Raw genomic sequence first — 21,722 nt, forward strand, 5'->3', positions numbered from 1 at the left:
TTATAAAAAATAAGGTATTCATAATTTATGTTGTAATGCATAATATCTTTTCACAAATAATTGTAACCAAAGTTAAAATGCATTATGTTTGCAGAATGGTTGTTACATCTGAAATTGATTGTTTGTCATGTGTTTTAATACTTTCTAAAGGCATAACTTAAGTATTATAATGTAGTTACAATTATTCATGAGATCATACAATGCATTACAAGGCATAATTAATGCATTAAAAACACTTTTATAATGCATTATGTATAAAGGCTTTAAGTCTTTTGCATTGTGATATTTACCATCAAATTCTCATTATTGCAATGGGAAAAATGTACATCTTGATGGATCATACGATCATTCTTTTTATATTCTAACTATAAAATAAAAGAAACAGGTGAGATCAAACATTTTGGTGATAACTGTTTATTTCCAAGTGTTCAGCTTGCCGTTTTACTCTTTTAATACAATGTTTTGTAATGAAATTATCTTCAAAAAGATTATTTTACACATACCCAACTTTAGTTGAACTGTTTTTAAGAGGAGTTAAACAGGAATTACCCATAATACTCTGAAGATGGTGATCAATATGTTTTGCTACCTACTCACTTTAAAATATTTTTTACTAGAGATGAAAAATATATTGGCAACCAATATATACTCATTTAAAATTTTATCGTTATCGGCCCGATAAGAAAATTTGGCCATATATTAAAGCCGATAAATAATGGATTATTTTGAAATGATTGGAATCATTTCAAAAAGCAAAATACAATTAAGTACACTGCAAGTCTGTCATATAAGCTACATAAAATTATAATAAGAACATTATAATTGTGTGCTTGGGACATGGCTTTTAATGGTGACTTTTTTTTGTAATGAGGCTCTCAAAAATTATAGAAAAATTTGGATTTAGATTTATCGGGCAATATATCGGTTACCGTCTTACAAATATAAAGAATTATCGGTTATCGGTCGATATATGTTAATTTTTAATTCTATCGTTATCAACCCGATAAAAAAATTTGGCTGCTATATTAAAGCCGATAAATAATGTTCACCATGAACGGTTTTGAAATGGTTGGAATCACTTCAAAAAAGCAAAATACTGTTAATTACAGCTGAAGTCTGTCATTAAAGCTACATGAAATTATAACGACAACATCATTATAAATGTGTGCTTGGGTCATGGCTTTTAATAGTGAGACTTATGTTTTTGTAATCAGGCTCTCAAAAATGACAGAAATATTCAGTTTTGAAAAATTTAGATTTATCGGCCAATATATCGGTTACCAGCTTTCAAATATAAAGAATTATCGGTTATCGGTAGGCATGTAACAAAATAAAAGTCTGTGTTTACGTAATATGTGTGTGTTCTGTGTATAATAATTATGTATATGTATACAGACACATACATGTATATATTTAAGAAAAATGTTAGATTTATATATAAAATATTTATATGTAATATAAAACATATATATATATATATATATATATATATATATATATATATATATATATATATATATATATATATATATATATATATATATATATATATATATATATTTAAACATGCATATATTTCTAAAATTTTTACATGTATATGTGTGTATTTATATATACATAATTATTATACACAGAACACACACATATATTACATAGCCACAAATTTTTATTTTGCAAACGATTAATCGTTGCACATCCCTAGTTATCGGTATCAGCCAAATATTGGTGCATCCCTATTTTTTACTCATCATTTTATATGATGCTTGAATATACGTCAAGTATATTCAAATATTAAAATATTTAACTAGATCAATTTAGCATTATATTATTTAATACTGTTTGTTATTGACTTAATGAAAGTTATTATACACAATTCTTGTTTCAGTGTTGTGTATTTATTCCAGACAAATTACTAGCAGCCCTTTATATTACACCTGGATTTCATATGTCCTGGTTTTTCACAAACTGCTGTGGTTCCAGATTCAATGTATTCAAAGATTCAAATATTAGATAATCTACTGATGCAAAAAAAAAATATCAACAGTTATCATAATAAATGATTGATTTACAGATCACATTTTCATTTTAAAACTCTAAAAGGAAGGCGAATAGCCAAAGGCACATCATTATTAGGTAATATGGTCATCAGATAAAAGTGTGTCAAACTGAATAAAACTTAACTACAGTAGTGATCCTAAAATAAAATTTTAAAAATAAGTAGGTAATCTGGATTTGGAATACCTTCATTCATCACTTTGCAAAACAACCTGGATCCAACATCACATTACTGCAGTCTCACGCCGGTCACACTATAGCACTCCTAAACCATACGTTCTGAAACCACATGATATCGCAGCAAACTGAATGACAAGGTAAGGGAAAAATAACTTAAAAGTAGAGAGGAAAAACAGCCTGCATGCTCGATTCGACAAATCAACCTGGAAAAATGATGAATTCTGTGAAACAAAACCAGAACAAGAGAAAAGAGCATTTCCATGAATCCATCTCCTTTATAACCGGACATCTGCAAATGCTCATTGGCCAGAAACCCAAGTGTCTCACACTGCACACTGAAGGCTATTAGTGATGATGCTCATGTTTGTGTAGTTCTGTAATGCTTTTGAGAATCCTCAAAATATCCGAGAATTCCCAAAGGACTGTGTGAACAGATGAACCGTCTCTGTTCGGGCATGTCTGTGTCTTTCAGCCCGCTGAAGTAGAGTAAAAATCCACTTCACTGTCACGATTCTTCACTCGCTCGCTTCCGCGACTGATCGCCCCTGCGAAACAATGGGTCAGGTCAAGTTAGTCGTATTATTTAGCATAATTTGCAGACATAGCCTGAGGTTCGCAGACAGCATTACCTGGAGAAGCCGTTCTGACACAGCTCCATCTGCAGTTTTTTGTCTTGAGCAGCGTAATACGGGAGCTGAGACTCCAGAGCAGGAGGATCGATCTGAGGAATGAATCTCGAAAACAGAGCCGGAGCAAGAGGAACCCAGTCTAGAGGGGAAAAAGCATATGGCTAATAATGACATCTCCCATCATACACTACTGTGGTGCATTTATAAAGAAATTATATATAAGAGGTGAAAATCTTTGTCTTAAAAAAGCGATCTGAATTAATTTCCAAAGTGATTTGTGATTATTGTGCATTCAGAACAATTCAAACTCTGAACAAAGATTTGATTCAGTAACACTTTTAAAGGGCATTTTTACGGCTGTCAGTGGATTAATACATTCAACTGGATTCATTGCAGGTGTCTGAATAAACATACAGTACCGTTCAAAAGTTTGGGATTGGGAACATTTTTAATGTTTTATAAAGAAGTTTTGTCTGCTCACTAAGGCTGCATATATTTAATTAAAAATACAGTAAAATCAGTAATGTTGTGAAATATTATTACAATTTAAAATAACTTTTCTATTTGAAAATATTTGAAAATGTAATTTATTCTTGTGTTGGCAAAGCTGAATTTTCAGCATCATTATTCCAGTCTTCAGTGTCACATGATCCTTCAGAAATCATTTTAATATGTGCTGCTCAAGAAACATTTAATGTGTACAATTGTACAAAATATTTGTGTACAATATTTTTTTTCAGGATTCTTTGATGAATAGAAAGTTCAAAAGAACAGTGTTTATCTGAAATCTAATCTTTTGTAACATTATAAATGTCTTTACTGCCACTTTTGATTGATTTAATGCATCCTTGCTGAATAAAAGTATTAATTTCTTTAATTTCTTTTCAAAAAAATAAAAATAAACATTCTTACTGACCCCAAACTTTTGAACGGTAGTGTATAATGCTACAGAAGCTTTGTATTTCAGATAAATGCTGTTCTTTTGAACATTCTATTCATCAAGGAATCCTGAATATTTTCAACATTGATAATAATAATAATAATAATAAATGTTTCTTGAGCAGCAAATCATAATATTAAAATGATTTCTGAAGGATCATGTGACACTGAAGACTGGAGTAACGATGCTGAAAATTCAGCTTTTCCAACACATAAATAAATTACATTTTATATTATATTCCAATAGAAAATAGTTATTTTAAATTGTAATAATATTTCACAATATTACTGTTTTTATTGTATTTTTAATTAAATAAATGCAATCTTGGTGAGTAGACGAAACTTCTTTTAAAAATATTAAAAATCTTCCAAACTTATGAACGGTAGTGTAAGTCTATGTCCTAATTTAAGGATCTAATTAATATTATTATTGTTTTTTCTTTAAATTTTGTCCAATACCAATAATTGATAATTCTTTATATTTGAAAGCTGATAACTGATATATTGGCGATAAATCTAAATCCAAATTTTTATATAATTTTTGAGAGCCTCATTGCAAAACCAAAAGTCTCAGCATTAAAAGCCGTGTCCCAAGCAGACAATTATAATGTTCTCATTATAATATTATGTAGCTTATATGACAGACTTGTACTGCACATGTTGCACTTGACAGTATTTTCCTTTCTGAAGTGATTTTAGTTTAAGGTCCAATTCTCACTATTAACTAACTATTAAAGGATTAGTTCACTTTTAAATAAACTTTTCCTGATAATTTACTCACCCCCATGTCATCCAAGATGTCTTTCTTTCTTCAGTCAAAAAGAAATGAAGGTTTTTGATGAAAACATTCCAGGATTTTTCTCCTTATAGTGGACTTGAATGGGCACCAAACGATTGAAGGTCAAAATTAGTTTTACTGCAGCTTCAAATTGTTCTACATGATCCCAGACGAGAAATAAGGGTCTTATCTAGTGAAACCATTGCTCATTTTCTAAAAAAAATTGAAAATTACATAAGTTTTAACCTTAAATGCTCATCTTGAACAAGCTCTCTTCTTCTTCTTCTCTATTAGAATTCCAGCTGTGTAGACGCTGCTAAGTGTATTACTGCCCTCCACAGGTCAAAGTTTGGACTAATTGTTATATACTATTGAATTAGCATGTTGCATATAAAAATTAGTTCAAACTTTGACCTGTGGAGGGCAGTAATACACTTAGCAGTGTCTACACTGCTGGAATTCTAATAGAGAAGAAGAAGAAGAGAGCTAGTTCAAGATGAGCATTTAAGGTTAAAACTTATATAATTTTCAATTTTTTTTAGAAAATGAGTGATGGTTTCACTAGATAAGACCCTTATTTCTCATCTGGGATCATGTAGAACAATTTGAAGCAGCAGTAAAACTAATTTTGACCTTCAATCGTTTGGTGCCCATTCAAGTCCACTATAAGGAGAAAAATCCTGGAATGTTTTCATCAAAAACTTTAATTTCTTTTCAACTGAAGAAAGAAAGACATGGACATCTTGGATGACATGGGGGTGAGTAAATTATCAGCAAATGTTTATTTAAAAGTGAACTATTCCAACTTCAAATGAAAAACACATGAAGCACATAGGTAAAAGGTGAAATGTACATAGGTAAAAATGATATTTGCATAACCAAACATTTCTCCAGTACAAATTGTTACATAAAAAGCCTGTTGGATCTGTGAAAGACAAACATGAGACACAAACACCAATGACAGCGTCGCTCTGACACCAAAACAAAACCACTGAACGTGTCTGTAAATGAATACAGATCATCAACTGAAGCTCAGTTCAGGATTACAGACACAGCCATGCACCGAGTGCTTCAGTTCAGGTTTAAATGTTTTTCTAATGTCGCTTACACACTGCACGATTTGAGCCGACAGTTGTGGAAATCGCAGGCAATTCGGCACTCATTTAGTGTGTATTATCAAAGACGCAATCTGAAAGAAGCGCAGATGCCTGTAAAATATTTAGCATGCTAGATATCATATATTCATATACTATTTTAGTTGCAAATCGGTGCATGTAGTCATGTAGTGTGAGAAGAACAGCAACCCCGACATATATAAACGTGCACCTGCATTAAAGCCAAAACACTTCAGTAAAAAGCATTTTACCTGGCCGGAGGGTGTAAAGACCTTTCACAACACTCTCCATAGTTGACGGTTTGACTTGAAATGGCATGGAATGAGCCTTTTTAAGAAGAGCTGAGAAAAACAACAACACTTGAATTAATGTATTTGCATTAAGTTCCACTCAGAATGTGATCATCAGATGTGTGCATTTCTTCTGGCATAACGAATCTTCTTCAAATGATTTGCACTCACGCAGTAACGTGCTGACGTGTTTTTCTGCTACATGATCCGAGAAAAGCTTCATAAGGTCGTCCCGCAGGTCTCGGTTCAGCTTGGTTTCAATGTAGAACTTGTTCTTTAACAAAATTGCGTTCAAAGGCAGATCCATTAACACAGAATTTAAATGAAAGTGTTATGTTACAAATGACATTCCAAAACACAGACTGTCTGCACTTTACCATATAGATGAAGACGGGAACGATGCAGTGTAGGGCGGCGGTGTACTGCGTCAGAGCCAGGTTGAAGTTTTCAATCAAATGTTCTGGTGGGCTGGCCTTCAGAAGAGAGGAGATGAACAGCAGCATTTTATTATGATGGATAGATTCTCTGATCAGGGTTTCATGACACAACTACTGGCCATTTTCTGTCCCTGCACTCCAGACTAATAAAAAATCTAAATAAAAACTCATAAAATACAAATTAAAATACTCATAAAAATACAATTAATAAAATAAAACATGCTAAGTTTTAATAAAAAGGACATTTTATTAACATTTTAAATACGTCTAAAAAAAAATAAGTAATTACAAATGTATAAAAATATTAATAAAAACAAAAATGAATCAAATAAAATTAATAAAAAGTTTATACAAATTCAATTTTATTAACAAATTAGGGTTAAAATAAATTACAAATCATTTTAAGCATGTATTTAAAAAAACAAAAAACAAAACAAACAAAAATTTAAACATTTTATTTTAAATGTGTTAATAAAAATTACTTTATATACTAAAATATAATTTTTAAATAAAAGAAGCAAAATAATGCATGCATAAACAAAAAAATATTATGTCATGTATACATTTATTTTAAGTGTAATTAAAAATGACTAAAAAAAAAATGTTTGCATGCATTATTTTGCTTCTTTTATTTAAACATTTTCGAGAGTTTCATGACACAACTACTGGTCATTTCCTGTCCCTGCACTCCAGATTAATAAAAAAATCTAAATAAAAACTCATAAAAATATTAATATAATTAATAAAATAAAACATGATGAGTTTTAATAAAAAAGTACATTTTATTAACATATTCTAAATACATCTTTTAATTTATTACTTTATCTCTTCTTTCTAAAAAAACATTTTTACAAAAACAAACTAAATTACAAATGTATAAAAATATTAATAATAGAAGATTAATCAAATAAAAACAAATACAAAAAAATTTAATAAACAATTTTATTAAAATTTTTAAAATTTTAATTTTAATAAAAAAGGTTATACAAAGTAATTTTAATTACAAATTATTTAAAGCATGTTTTTTAGAAAAAATAAAAATAATACAAAACAAAAATAATAGTCTTAATAAAATAAAAAATATTTAAAAATGTTATTTTTTATAATTTTTTGTAATTTAAAAAAAAATATTTATTTAAACGTATTATTTTGCTTCTTTTATTTAAAAACATTTTGCACCATGTATAAAATTTGTTAATTTAATTGTGTTAGTAAAATGAAATTATTTATGCATGCATTATTTTGCTTTTTTTCTCTAAAAATCTTATTTTGCCATGTATACAAATTTGTTATTTTAAAATGTAATAAAACATGACATTTTTTTATTATTTTACTTCTTTTATTTAAAATTGTATTTTGCCATGTATAAAATTTCCTTTTAAATGTGTTAAAAGTATTATGCATTCATTTAAATGTGAAAAAATGATTTCAGTGTTGCAGTGTGTGTTTTAAAAGCTCACTTTAACACTTTACTCACAGGTTTAATTGTGTGGATATACTGACCTGTAGCTCAGAAGACACTTGTTCAAGATGAGACGTGATCTTCCACATCAAGTCATTGTAGAGCAGCTCTGAGTGTTGTTGGCACACGCACTTATAAACGTGACTGGAAGAGGACAAAACAAAAAAGACATATTACTAGATTAAAAAACAAATAGATTCTGTTGCCAAAGGTGTTTTGCTCCTTTAACTCCAGTAAGACTAACCTGTAGATCTGTTCGTATGAGATGGAGATGTGGTCCATTGGGCTCTGAGTGAGCAGATGCTCAATGGCTCTCTCTAGCTTTGGCCAGTAAACTGTCCTGTAGTCTTCTGCTGTCATTGCATTCAAGACTGGACACATGGACACATGAACATCAGGGTCAAACGAACAGAAGCGACTCACACATGACATTTACTGAAGGACGAGGCTTTTAATAAACTACTCTCTACTTCATACAAAAATAAGTATTTTAGCAGAACCAAGGTGCTTAAATATGACCATATTCAGCGCAATATCATTATAACAAGGTACATATATGATGCTATGATTTTGGGCATGGCAATACTTTTTTTAGAGATGGAAACAAGGCAATAACATGATGACTAATATATATATATATATATATTATAAGATTTTTTATTTTTAATTCTATGATGAATAGATTATATATATTAACATGTATGTACATAAAATATTCAATTCATCAAAGCATTAATAAAAAAATAAAATAAGAAATATATATATTATCTATATTCTTTAATATATACATTCTTTTGTAAACAGAATATTTTATGGAATAATTTTAATAATTTATTTTTTATATATTTTTTTACATAAGAAAATTATTAATTTTATATTACATTATAATACATATAAAAATTATTTTATATGTAATAATTATTTTAAATTTATTTTACTTTTTTATTTTTAATTATATGATGAATAGACTATACATTTATGTACATAAAATATTCAATTCATCAAAGAATTAATAAAAAATTCTAATATACAGTGCCCTCCACAATTATTGGCACCCTTAGTAAATATGAGCAAAAGCAGCTGTTAAAATAAATCTGCATTGTTTATCCTTTTGATCTTTCATTAAAAAAAAAAAAATCACAAAATTATAACCTTTAGGAAAATAGTTGAAAGTGGGGGGAAACTCACATTATGAAATAAATGTTTCACTGGCCACAATTATTGGCACTCTTTTATTCAAAACTTTTTGTAACCTCCTTTTGCCAAGAGAACAGCTCTGAGTCTTTACCTATAATGCCTGATGAGTTTGGAGAATACCTGACCAGAGATCAGAGATCATTCCTTCATGCAGAATCTCTCCAGATCCTTCAGATTCCCAGCTCCATGCTGGTGCTTCTTCTCTTCAGTTCACTCCACTCATTTTCTTTAGGGTTCAGGTCAGGGGACTGAGATGGCCGTGGCAGAAGCTTCATTTTGTGCTCAGTGACCCATTTTTGTGCTGGTTTTGATGTTTGTTTTGGATCATTGTCCTGATGGACGATCCAACCACGGCCCATTACTGGATTTCTAGCAGAAGCGGTCAGGTTTTGATTTTTTATCTGTTGGTATTTGATAGAATCCGTGATGCCATGTATCTGAACAAGATGTCCAGGACCTCCAGCACAAAAATAGGCCCACAACATTAAAGATCCAGCAGTATATTTAACCGTGGACATGGGGTACTTTTTATCCATGTGTGCGCCAAACCCATCTGGTGGGTTTGCTGCCAAAAACCTCTTGTTTTAGTTTCATCTGACCACAGAAGCCTGTCCCGTTTGAAGTTCCAGTCGTGTCTGACAACTGAATATAGCATGTTTAGTTGATTGGAACTTCTTAATTATTGCCCTGATGGTGGAAATGGGGATTTTCAATGCCTCAGCTATTTTCTTACAGCCCTTTCTATTTTGTGAAGCTCAACAATATTTTGCTGCACATCAGAACTATATTCTTTGGTTTTACTCATTGTGATGAATGAAGAAGGGAATTTGGCATTTGTGTTTCCTCATGTTTATATTCCTGTGGAACAGGAAGTCATGGCTGGACAATATCATGTTCATGATCACCCTGGTGTGCTAAAAAAATGTAAATGTGAATGGGAATATACTTGAGAGATATTTTACATTTATTTCATAATGTGAGTTTCCCCCCACAACTATTTTCCTTCAATGAAAGGTTAGAATTTTGTGAATGTTTTGAATGAAAGATCAAAAGGATAAACAATGCAGATTTATTTTCACAGCCGCCTTCGCTCATATTTACTAAGAGTGCTAATAATTGTGGAGAGCACTGTATACATATTTAAATCATATTTTGAATTATTTTGTAAACATAATATTTTATATGTAATAATTATTTTAATAATTTATTTTTTTATTTTCAATTCTTTGATGAATGGAATATATATATATATATATATATTATACATAAAAAATATTCATTTTTATATTACATTATATTACATATTATACATGTAATAATTATTTTAATAATTATTTTTTCAATTAATTGATGAATAGATTATATATATAGATTACATATAATTAATAAAAAAAATCTTAAGTCATTCTAATATATATATATATATATATATATATATATATATATATATATATATATATATATATATATATTAATTTTAATTCTTTTGTAAAGAGAATATTTTGTATTTAATAATTATTTTAATAATTTATTTTAATTTTTAATTCTTTGATGAATGGATTATATATATATATATTATACATTATGCATTTAATGTACATAAAATATTCTATTAATCAAAGATAAACAATAAAATAAAATCTTAAATTCTAACAATATTTTTTTTAATAATTCTAATATATATATATATATATATATATATATATCTCTATATATATATATATATATATATATATATTAGAATTATTAAAAAAATATTGTTAGAATTTAAGATTTTATTTTATTGTTTATCTTTGATTAATAGAATATTTTATGTACATTAAATGCATAATGTATAATATATATATATATATATATAATCCATTCATCAAAGAATTAAAAATTAAAATAAATTATTAAAATAATTATTAAATACAAAATATTCTCTTTACAAAAGAATTAAAATTAATATATATATATATATATATATATATATATATATATATACACACATACATATTCATCAAATATTTGATAAAAAATTAAAAAATCTTAAAATAATTCTGAAAAAAACTTAAAATAAATCTATTTTAAAAAAATCATTATATATACACATATACACATGTTATATATAAATAAATGTAAATATAAATATATATAGAATTTATGTATTACGACTAACGTTTCGAATTTTGGACATGTTCTTGGCAGTATCTTGAAATACTATGGTACATGAATTGTAGTACCATGGTAAATATCAAATAACCCTAGTGTTGCCATCTGACACATGACTGCACGGGTGTTCAGGTGTTCAGAGTGTGACTCACGGAACTTGGAGGTCGAGTTGAGCAGCAGCGCGGCGCTGTTAGACGCAGATGTGGCCGAACTGTCGGACTCGCTACTGGAATCATAATCCACACACACCTGCTCAGGTGAACACACACTCTCACACACACCCTCAGCAGCGCTGCAGTTGTGATTATCATCCTCAATCATCTCCAGCGGGTCCTCCTCCATCTCCTCCATCCTGCTGCCTCACTGACAAACTTCAGAAGTCCATGTCAGCTCAGATCTTCTTCAGCTGATCGATGATCGACGCATGTTGACGATTTCAGTTTCACTCCTGCTTATTTTGTTGTCGAAGAGATGCGACACGGACTTCCGTAAATGGCGGATGTGTCAAAACAAGTCTTATGTCAAAATAAGAGTCCGCGGTCGCTGGAAAAAAATAGAAATGTATTTGTTTTTATTTCAAATTTTTATTTTTGCTATCCTTCAAACATAAACATTTGAAATCTTGTACTTTATAATACAATTCTTTTGATTTTTAAAATCAATTTTATAGCTGATTTGATCAAACTTAAGCTATTTTTAAACATTCCACTTGTATGATATATTATTTATTTAACCTGAAATCATGGTAATATATAATGTAAAACTATATATTCAAACAGGCCACAACAAAGCCAGTTATTTGATCAAGGATTGTTATTTACCTAGTAACCACTTAATTATTGCTATTTGCCTCCAGTTTCTTCAACACTAGAATAAAAATGCTGTTTAAAGCCTTTTAGCTGTCTATTATCTTTTAAAATATGCGTTTTTGCATTAATAAATTAGAAAATGCATACAAATGTGCCGTTTTACTACAGTAAATGTAAAGTACACTGCACATTTTTAAAAATGCAACTTTATGAAATAGTTTAAAAATGCAACTATGGTCAAGCCTATTTAAACACAGCTACAAATAATCAACCTTTTAATATTTTATTACCAAGCAAAATACTTATCTACTTTTCTTAAAAGTTGCATGCATCATGTACAGCATTTCGCAAGCGGGCGAGTAAAAACAGTCAAAAATGCTACATTTATGAAGTCTGTATTGTCTGACAATTAAGTTTTGTGCAGAATCACCAATCTGCATGAACGTAAACAAAATATGTGACATGAAAATATTCTTTTTTTTAACATTAAAGTAGTCAGAATAAGAAAATACAACAAAACTGCATGAGGGAATCATAGTCATGTTGCTTCATAAAGCAGCGTCATAAAGATTTTAATGCCCAGTTAATGAGAGCAAGGGCACTTTTGTCCATGAATAGGTTTTTAACAAACAAAAACAACTGATTAAGAACTTTAATGCTTGAGGACAGGAATTCCAAGAGCGTGAAAGCATGTAAATAATTTATTTCTATGCATTTAAACCTGAAATCTAATGGAAAACACCTGTTTGATGACTATCAAACTTTACTGGGTATAAAAGTCTTCAACAGTAGGCTGACCGCAGCTGGCAAATGTCTGAAAATGCCACAATTCGGTGTATATGCTGGACACGACCAGTGAGCAGATCCAACAGGAAACTTGTAAATTCAGTGACAAAAAGCAAACTATACAGAAAAAGTGATCTTTGGTTTGAAAATCATTCCCTTTTGTTATCCCAAACAATTACATGGCAAGTTCAATCCCACTGTGTTCTCAGGCAGAAACATTCACCGGAATCAAACGTATATATTTTACATCTAAAAATGCAAAAGTACAAACAGACAAACAAAAGTAAGGTTTATAAGCCAAACAAAAGAGATGTTGCATGCATTAGAAGACATAACAGGGGGTTTAGGAGGGAGGGAAATACAAAAATATATCAAAGAAACTTGAGCACATTAAATAGAGCTGGTGCTAGTGAGTTCTGGTGTTTTAATGGTGGTTTGTGTCTGCTGTGCAGTCTGTTTGAAGGCGTTTGTGTTCACTGTCTTGTACTGTCTCTGCGAGGTGGCCGTCTGCGTCTTTCTCCGTCACTGCCGCACCATCTTCCTCCACGTCACTGTCCTCGTTTTCGAAAGTGTCCGCGCTGCAGCGAGAGCCTTCACTGTCGCTGCCGCAGGAACTGGAGGTCTCGTCTTCAGAACTGGAGTAAACCTCAGCCCCGTGGAAAATGTAGCGGTTCGGTGCTTGAAATAAATACTGTGAGGCTGCGGAACAGAAACAGAAGCAATTACCATCATGCGTGCAATGATCATTTAAAAAACTTGAAACTTGAAATATCTGATTGCTTTGATTATAAGCATCTTAAGCAATAGTTATTTTATGAAAAATCTTAAGATACAAAAACGCAGTCAAAACCCATCAATTCTTAAATTAAAAATATATATAATAAAAATAATATATAACATAATAGTGATTTTATAATGTCTAAATATGAATTAAAAGCAAAACCTGTGAAAAGAACTTTATCAGCAAGTATAATTATGAAATTATGATTATAACCAGCAGATGGCAGCAGAGGACCACTTATTGGCTCACATTTATTTTAAAAGTGTTGGTTTCCACCAGTAATCTCCACTAATAGCAAAGCATACACAAATAAATAATAAATAACATTTATAATAAAAACATCTGTCTGTCTGTCTGTCTATCTATCTATACACACATTTAAAAATATATAATATAAATAATATATAAATCCCAAAAAATTATATGATATTTATAATAAAAAACAATATATGTATATACATAAATTAAAAATATAAGTAATAAATAAAATATGAAAACAATGTTTATAATAAAATATAATAAAAAAATCTCAATATAACAATATCTATACTGTATCTCTGTCTCTATAGATATATAAATGAAAACTATATAATATAAATACATATATACATACACACACATATAGCAAGAGAGAGAGTTAATTGTAAAAATTACAATATTGATTTTTGATAAAAGGTTTTAAAGACTTGTTTTGTAATTTGCACCAATACATCATTTTTGATAGCAGAACATTTTAAAAATGTTTCTATATTATATTATATTATATTATATTATATTATATTATATTATATTATATTATATTATATTATATTATATAAAGATTTTTACCTCCGAGTCGTTTGCTGATTGGACTCTGACAGATCCGGCTCCTCCAGCACCGTCTCCGCATTTTAACAACACGTTGACGATCGGTTGCTTCTTCATCCTTAGCGCACTGCGTGTCCTCAGTACTTTCCAGTGCTTCTGCAGCATCACATGCTGCCTTCCTACAGGGACTCGCCGGCTTTGGAGAATGGACTTTTGGGTTCAACTCTTCCGTCTTTGAGACCAGCTCTTCAGTGTTAGTTTCCGGTAACGGCTCTGGATGAGGGCTTGTTTGCCTGGCTGCTGGAGAAGATGCCATTTCCTCCTCCTTTTTGGGAGAAAGTGAATTTTGACAACCAGTGATTCTGACTTCCTCTGACGCGTCTGTGAGGGCCTGAGCGTGATCGGGGTCTGTGGACGTGCTCTCAGCGGACGTCTGTTCAGGCGGAGCAGGTAACGGGGCAGGCGGTTTCTCTGTGATCTCGCTGAGACGTGATGAGTTGTAGCACAGCTGCTCAAAGTCGCCACCCAGACGATGGCAGAGTTCGTTCACGATGACGTCACAGTCTCCGAGCAGCTCCACGTCAAAGTTCAGGTGCGGCAACGGCTCGCGGTTTATCAGGACTTGAGGCACGTCATGAGGTATAGAGCCTGCAGAGAGACAGATTTAGAAAACAAACTTCATTTCATTTTATGAAAGGAAAATCATGGTAATACTATGATCAGAAAACCATGTAAATATCAAGTGTACCAGGGTTTCCTGAACTAGGTTTCAATGAAAAGCTACTTAATTAAATCATAAAAATGTTACATTTAAATTAAAACACCGCCCTCCAAAAGTTTGGAAACACCCCTGGCAAAGTGTGGTTTTGGATGATATTATCATTTTTTGGTGCAAATACATTAAAGTAATTTGACATTGTCATTATCATTGAAGACCAGCAATAATAACTTTCATTTTGATTACATAATAATGGCAATATATACATGTCAAAGTCAGGTGATGCTGGTTACTGGTTTAATCTTGGCCCAGGTTTGTAAAAGATTTTTGGGTCAGCACACCTTAATAGCTTCAATAATTGATTGCCAATTAAGTTTAGAATACAATGAACCAATCAGAACCCAGTTTAGGTCAGATAGCTGCTAATAGTGGATATTTTGATGAATCGAAAATTTAAGTTTTTATATGTATAAACTGTTTTGTAGTTTGTGTTGTTCCTTATCAGTGCAAAATTAAAAAGGATTCATGCCAATATTGTCCAAAACCCCACTTTTCTAGGGCGTTTCCAAACTTTTGGAGGGCAGTGTACATTTAAAATAAAAGCAAAATAAAATATTTGAGAAAATGCACACAAAAAGTATATATATATATAATAAAGATCAAAATTTGAGCTTGAAGAAGCATTACATTACATTTGGGCTTCTTAACCAGACCTGATGCATCATATTTGAATTAGGGCTGCACGATATATCGCATGAGATTGTCACGCGCATTTCATCAATAAAGCCGGTTCCCTGATTACCGCTAAATCGCCATCACCTGCTTTCAAATGCAGTGGCATTTAATACTAGGGCTGGGCGATATATCGAATGCTTTTGTCACGCGCATTTCGTCAGTAAAGCTGGTTCCCTGATTGCCTCTAAATCGCCATCACCTGCTTTCAAATGAAGCGGCATTTTAATAGACAGAGCCGTAGATCACTGATAAGCCACGCAATATCACGTTCATAACGCAGATGAATCGCCTTCGATAATGAACGCGATATTGCGTGGCTTTTCAGTGATCTACGGCTCTGTCTATTAAATGCCACTCCATTTGAAAGCAGGTGATGGAGATTTAACGGTAATCAGGGAACCGGCTTTACTGACGAAATGCGCGTGACAAAAGCATTCGATATATCGTGCAGCCCTAATTTGAATACTCAGAAAATGTATGATCTTAATAGAAAAGCTATATATTTTTTTAAAACTTTATTTTTACCTTTTCAAAATTCTAGCAGACGCAGAAAATCACAGAAGAAAGCAAAAGATAGAACGTACTGGGTATAAGAGCCACTGGCCGCACTTTCAGCGAGGAGCCAATCACAATGAGAAGGTCCACCTCATCTTTATCCTGCTTCATGGCTCTGTGAAAAAATTCTGGAAGGTTCTCGCCAAAGAAGACGATGTCTGGTTTCATGATGGCATATGGGATATCTGACGGACACCTCGGACAGTGAGGAACAACCTGCAAAAATACAACAAAGGTTTCACAAGCCGCAACAACATCTTAAATGGGGCCAATAATGTCTCTTTCACAAGATGTAATATAAGTCTCTGGTGTCTCCAGAATGTGTGTGTGAAGTTTCAGCTCAAAATCCTCCACAGATCATTTATTATAGCTTGTCACATTTGCCCCTATTTGGGTGTGAGCAAAAACACACCATTTTTGTGTGTGTCCCTTTAAATGCAAATGAGCTGCTGCTCCCGCCCCCTTTCCAGAAGAGGGCGGAGCTTTAACAGCTCAACAACAACAAAGCTGGAGAATCTCACGCAGCCAAAATGAGGAAAGTGTTCAGCCTTACATTGTTCAAACCGGAGTCGACACTGATGGAGAGACTCAGGAAGAAGTTACAACTTTTAGACGTTTCTGAATGGTTAGTGGATAAATTGATGTAGTTGCTATAGTAAAAACCGACACCATTGTTACTGTTCGTATCACAGTGTATCAAGTGCTGAGGAAGAGCTGAAATTCAGATATGGGCGTTTGGTTTCTGACATGCACTGTAAGCGGTCGACCAATCACATCAGACTGGGACGTCTGACCAATCAGAGCAGAGCATGCTCTTAGAAAGGCAGAGTTTAGAGAGACGGAATCTTCGAACGAACCGTTTCAGACATTTTGAGAAAAGAGCTGATGCTGCAATGTGTGTTATGAGAAAAAAAAAATTTTTTTGTGCTTGAATGCATGTAAACCTGTTGTAATATTTTTTTTAAATTGCATATTAGGGGCACTTTAAGTTTGCACGCTAAAATTTACCTGGTTGAATATATCCTCTCTTATGGCCTCACAGTCAACCTTATGTTTACAGACAAGACAGGATGCAGTCGCAAAAGAACCTAAAACAAATAGTAAAAGACAAATGATAAATAAACAGTCTAGATAAAGAGAGAATAATTCAAATCTTGATTCATATGAGGAATTATGACAGCACATACATACCATGACACTGAATGATCTTTTGGATACCAGCGGCCTGTTCCAGTGTGTCGATGTTCTGAGTGTAGTTCCTCAGTAACCTTCCCTTCTTATCCAGCATTGATATGAACCTGTGACATGGAGACGGCTGGAACTGTCCTGGATAGATTTCCTACAGTATAATGAAACAGAGGATATTGTTATTCATCTTCAAAGGAAGACATCGCATGTGAATAATGGGGTAGATATCACCATGCTTCCACAGGTGATTAATCACAGTACATTAAGACAGTTGTTACATTGCATGTTTTCTGAAATGTTATGTTTAAATTAGGGCTGTCAACGTTAACGCATGTGATTCAGTCAAAAACCTTAATGTGCAAATAATTTAACACAAAATTGATGTAAGGCTGAACACTTTCGTCATTTTGTCTGCATGAGATTCTCCAGCTTTGTTGTTGTTGAGTTGTTAAAGCTCCGCCCTCTTCTGGAAAGGGGGCGGGGGCAGCAGCTCATTTGCATTTAAAGGGACACACACAACAAACGGCGTGTTTTTGCTCACACCCAAATATGGGCAAATTTGACAAGCTATAATAAATGATCTGTGGGGGATTTTGAGCTGAAACTTCACAGACACATTCTGGAGACACCAGAGACTTATATTACATCTTGTGAAAAGGGGCATAATTAAATTAAAACACAAGCTGTGTCATATTCTGTGATCGTTTCTAAAGAGCGCAAGCCTGAACGTAACGTCAAAACATCCCACCGCTCTATGGCCAGATGATACACAAACTACATTTCTCAGCAGGAGTCGCACATTAAGCACGCGCAAGTCCATTATACTGACGCGCAAACATACCCTGTATGTGCGCTCTTGACGAACTGATTGCACATTGTATTTATGCACAGACGCATTTCAGTACATTCATGTTGTTTGTTTAGTATATAATGCAATCAGGTCAAGGATGTTCAGTATCGCAACTTGATGTGTAGAACGTATACAAGCTCTAAAAACGCTCTTTTGTTTTGTTTTCTAATGTTTTTTTGCCCTGTGTGTGCTTTGGTGAGCATACATTTATAAATTATTAGGACTCCTTATATCATTTGGTTATTAGGTGTCCTTTTGGAGTCTCCAAGTGTCTTTTTTTGGAAAGGCACCTTGAAAAAAGCTTGCAAAAAATACAGTTTTGTGAGTCTTATCTGTTTACTTTGCTGGTTATAGCAAATGACGACAAAATAAATCTGTCAAGATAAATCATAAATGCTTAATTTCACGATTAGCACAAAAGGATGCAATTAATCAAGATTAATTTTAATCTTTTGACAGCACTAGTTTAAATATGCAAATGAGGCACTGTGTAATTAAATATGCACTAATTTGCATACATTTCTAGAACGGAAATTAGATAAAGCCAGCTTCAAAATTAGAGTTAATTTTGTTGACATATATGAGATATGTGCAACAGATACAGATAAAACTAGATTCAACGTTTATTTTGGATGTTTTCTTTCCACTAGTCTGAAAGAAGACATTATGGAAGCAAAATTTGACCAAAATCACAATATTGACCTTTGAATGAAAAAAATTATATTTTTGCCTGTAGTGTCTTGCCTTATTTGAAATGCATGTTTTCCATTCTTGGCAGAAATGCAAATGAGAAGACAGCGCATCAAACCTTGGCAAATTTGAAAAAAGGCCTGGGATCTCTTCTAAAGTAGTCTATGTCAAACATGGCTTGAGGATCAGGAAGGTCAGGAAAATCCACAGCGAGTCTAGCGTATATGCCATCTCTAGACCGAAAGTCAGGAATCCCGCAAGAAACAGACACCTGCGGACACAAGAGGAACACATTAATATTCAATATATTGGGCATGTGTTCAGAAAGCGTTTCAGAGTGAAAATCAAAAACACACCCCAGCGCCGGTGAGCACGAGAACCTTCTTTCTCTCATTCAGGAGTCGGACAACGTCCTCTAATGTGTTGATGTCTTTGCGCTTTTTCCTTTTGGGCGGTTCTGAGATGTTGATGATGATCTGCCACAGTGTCATGTCGTCCAGATCTGGTGGAAGGACAGTTTCGGGAAGCAAGTCTTTTAAAATGGCCCTCGGGTCGGTTCCTCTCATGATGTGCTGCTGAATGAACCGATAGGAACCTAAAAGAAAACCATGCTTTCATTTCATTCACAAAACACTAAATTTTAGAGGAAATGAATGTGAAATTTGCAATAAATATGTATAATTGTGCACATTATTCTTTAGTCTCTTATTCCAGTCAGACTTTTGACTCAGAATAAACTGTTCTTTATTTTCATCTTGCAACATGCATCAGGCACTCAGTAAACCAACGGATTTACCTAACGAAACTTACCAATGTGTGGTTGAGGCGTCCAGTCACTGGAGCTGGCGCGAGAAGAGCAGTCATCATCATCGTGAAGAAGATCAGGTGACGTAAAACCATTGGGGTGGACACCTTCGTCAATGAACTCTGTGTGCAAACCACACAAAAACATGATTTCAGACAGCAACAATAACAGTACAATACAGCTGGCCTTACTGTTTTCCACTAGACTAGATGGTTACTATGTGCATTTCTTTGACTTATAATAATAGTTTTGCTCAAATTTAATCAGAACTCTAAACATTAATCTTTTTAGATTTTTTTTTTTTTAGAAAATGCATTTATTAATTTAAACAAATAAGCAAGATAATGCAATACTACAAGTAATATAAACATGAAAATATGATCAATCTGTGCAGGAGTCAACATGTTGATTTATAAACTTGAATAGTATTTTAGCTGGTTTACTAAAGTAATTTGTCCCAAAAAAGGCTATATTAAAGTGCCTAAATACAAACATGTAAATAAATGTACTTAAAAAACAATTACATATTTATGGAGTTGATGTGACATGTCAAAGCAGTGACCTTCTAAAACTAGTAAATATAATAATAAAATAACAATAATGACTAAAAAAGTAAATAATATTAATAATAATAATAACAACATACAAATATTGAATTAAAATAAAATGATATAAATGTAAATAACAAGAATAAACTAATATCTAATAATTAATTAAATTATATAAATAAATATAATAATAATAAGTATTACTATTAAGTATTATTATTGTATTTATTTAGTGAACAATTAATAATCATTAAATAAAATATAATTTTAATTAAACAATGAAATTATAATATATATAGCAATAATATAATATCTAACAATTAATTAGATTACATAATTAAATATAATAATTATTATTATTGTATTTATTAAGTGAACAATTAATTAATAATCATTAAATAAAATATAAGTTTAATTAAACAATGAAATTGTAATTATATATATCAACCAACAATAATATATCTAATAATTATTAAATTGTATATTTATATAAATATAAGTATTATTATTGTATTTATTTAGTGAACAATTAATTAATAATCATTAAATAAAGTATAATTTTAATTAATAAACAATATGTTTATATGTTAATGTTATATATATATATCAATTATAACAATAATATAATATCTAATAATTAATGAAATTATATAAACAATAATAAATAATTTAAATTGTTATTACATTAAATAATCATTCAAAACCCACAAACGTGAAAACAGTGTAACGTGAAACTGTGTGAACGTGCAGTAAACCTTATCATGAGACTAAAAAAACACCTAAAATAACCAATAAATTGAATAAATCAATAAAAAAATTTAACGACGTTGTACCAGAGAGCTCCGGTTCTGGTTCGGCGGTCAGTCCAGGTTCAGTGTGCTTGTTGTTGTTGTTGTTGAGTGAGGCCTGCTGGGTCTCGTCCATCAGCGCCGGTTCCGCCTCCACCGGCTCGGTTCCGCCAGCAGCGCTCAGCTCCGAATCACCGGGCGGATCCAGAAGTCTCGGTCTCTTCAGAAGCGGCTCGTCCAGCTCAGCGGCGTCGGCAGGTTCGGCCCGTTTATTTTCGCCGTCCGCCATCTTCGCCTGGGAGTGAGTGGAGGAGGGGCGCGGGAGGACCTTCCGGTAATGATGTGACGTGACGTCACTAGCAGATGGACCGTAGATGCGTCAGACTACAGAGCACGTGACTGCCTCCAAAGAATATACACTACTCT

General features: G+C 32.1%; 3 protein-coding genes across 5 annotated transcripts in view; all 3 read right to left on the minus strand.

Annotated features, from left to right (window-relative positions):
* mypn (myopalladin) overlaps positions 1–2,334 on the minus strand; it is a 29,538-nt gene extending 27,204 nt beyond the window's left edge. For both annotated transcript variants that reach the window (XM_067385669.1, XM_067385668.1), the window contains exon 1: positions 2,242–2,334. The gene's annotated coding sequence lies outside the window, so the exon portion shown is untranslated. The remainder of the gene's footprint in view (positions 1–2,241) is intronic.
* Positions 2,335–2,642: 308 nt separating this feature from the next.
* cacul1 (CDK2 associated cullin domain 1) lies at positions 2,643–11,719 on the minus strand. Of its 2 annotated transcripts, none has more exons than XM_067385672.1 (8): positions 11,518–11,719; positions 8,130–8,256; positions 7,927–8,029; positions 6,364–6,459; positions 6,158–6,260; positions 5,948–6,037; positions 2,865–3,003; positions 2,643–2,780 (listed from the first exon to the last, which is right to left on the minus strand). In XM_067385672.1, exons 1-8 carry the CDS (start codon positions 11,585–11,587, stop codon positions 2,741–2,743), a joined length of 768 nt encoding a protein of 255 aa, XP_067241773.1. In that variant the 5' UTR covers positions 11,588–11,719; the 3' UTR covers positions 2,643–2,740. The 2 variants fall into 2 exon arrangements, with proteins under 2 accessions (XP_067241773.1, XP_067241772.1); XM_067385671.1 differs by having other exon boundaries at positions 11,389–11,719.
* Positions 11,720–11,831: 112 nt separating this feature from the next.
* sirt1 (sirtuin 1) lies at positions 11,832–21,619 on the minus strand. Its single transcript, XM_067385670.1, has 9 exons — positions 21,342–21,619; positions 19,966–20,082; positions 19,512–19,750; positions 19,274–19,426; positions 17,619–17,766; positions 17,436–17,515; positions 16,457–16,643; positions 14,441–15,067; positions 11,832–13,530 (listed from the first exon to the last, which is right to left on the minus strand). The coding sequence occupies exons 1-9, from the start codon at positions 21,583–21,585 to the stop codon at positions 13,256–13,258; spliced, it is 2,070 nt and encodes a 689-aa protein (XP_067241771.1). The 5' UTR covers positions 21,586–21,619; the 3' UTR covers positions 11,832–13,255.
* Between the last annotated feature and the right edge of the window lie 103 nt (positions 21,620–21,722).

The sequence above is a fragment of the Chanodichthys erythropterus genome, chromosome 5 (assembly GCF_024489055.1).
Source record: "Chanodichthys erythropterus isolate Z2021 chromosome 5, ASM2448905v1, whole genome shotgun sequence".
Lineage (NCBI taxonomy): Eukaryota > Metazoa > Chordata > Actinopteri > Cypriniformes > Xenocyprididae > Chanodichthys > Chanodichthys erythropterus.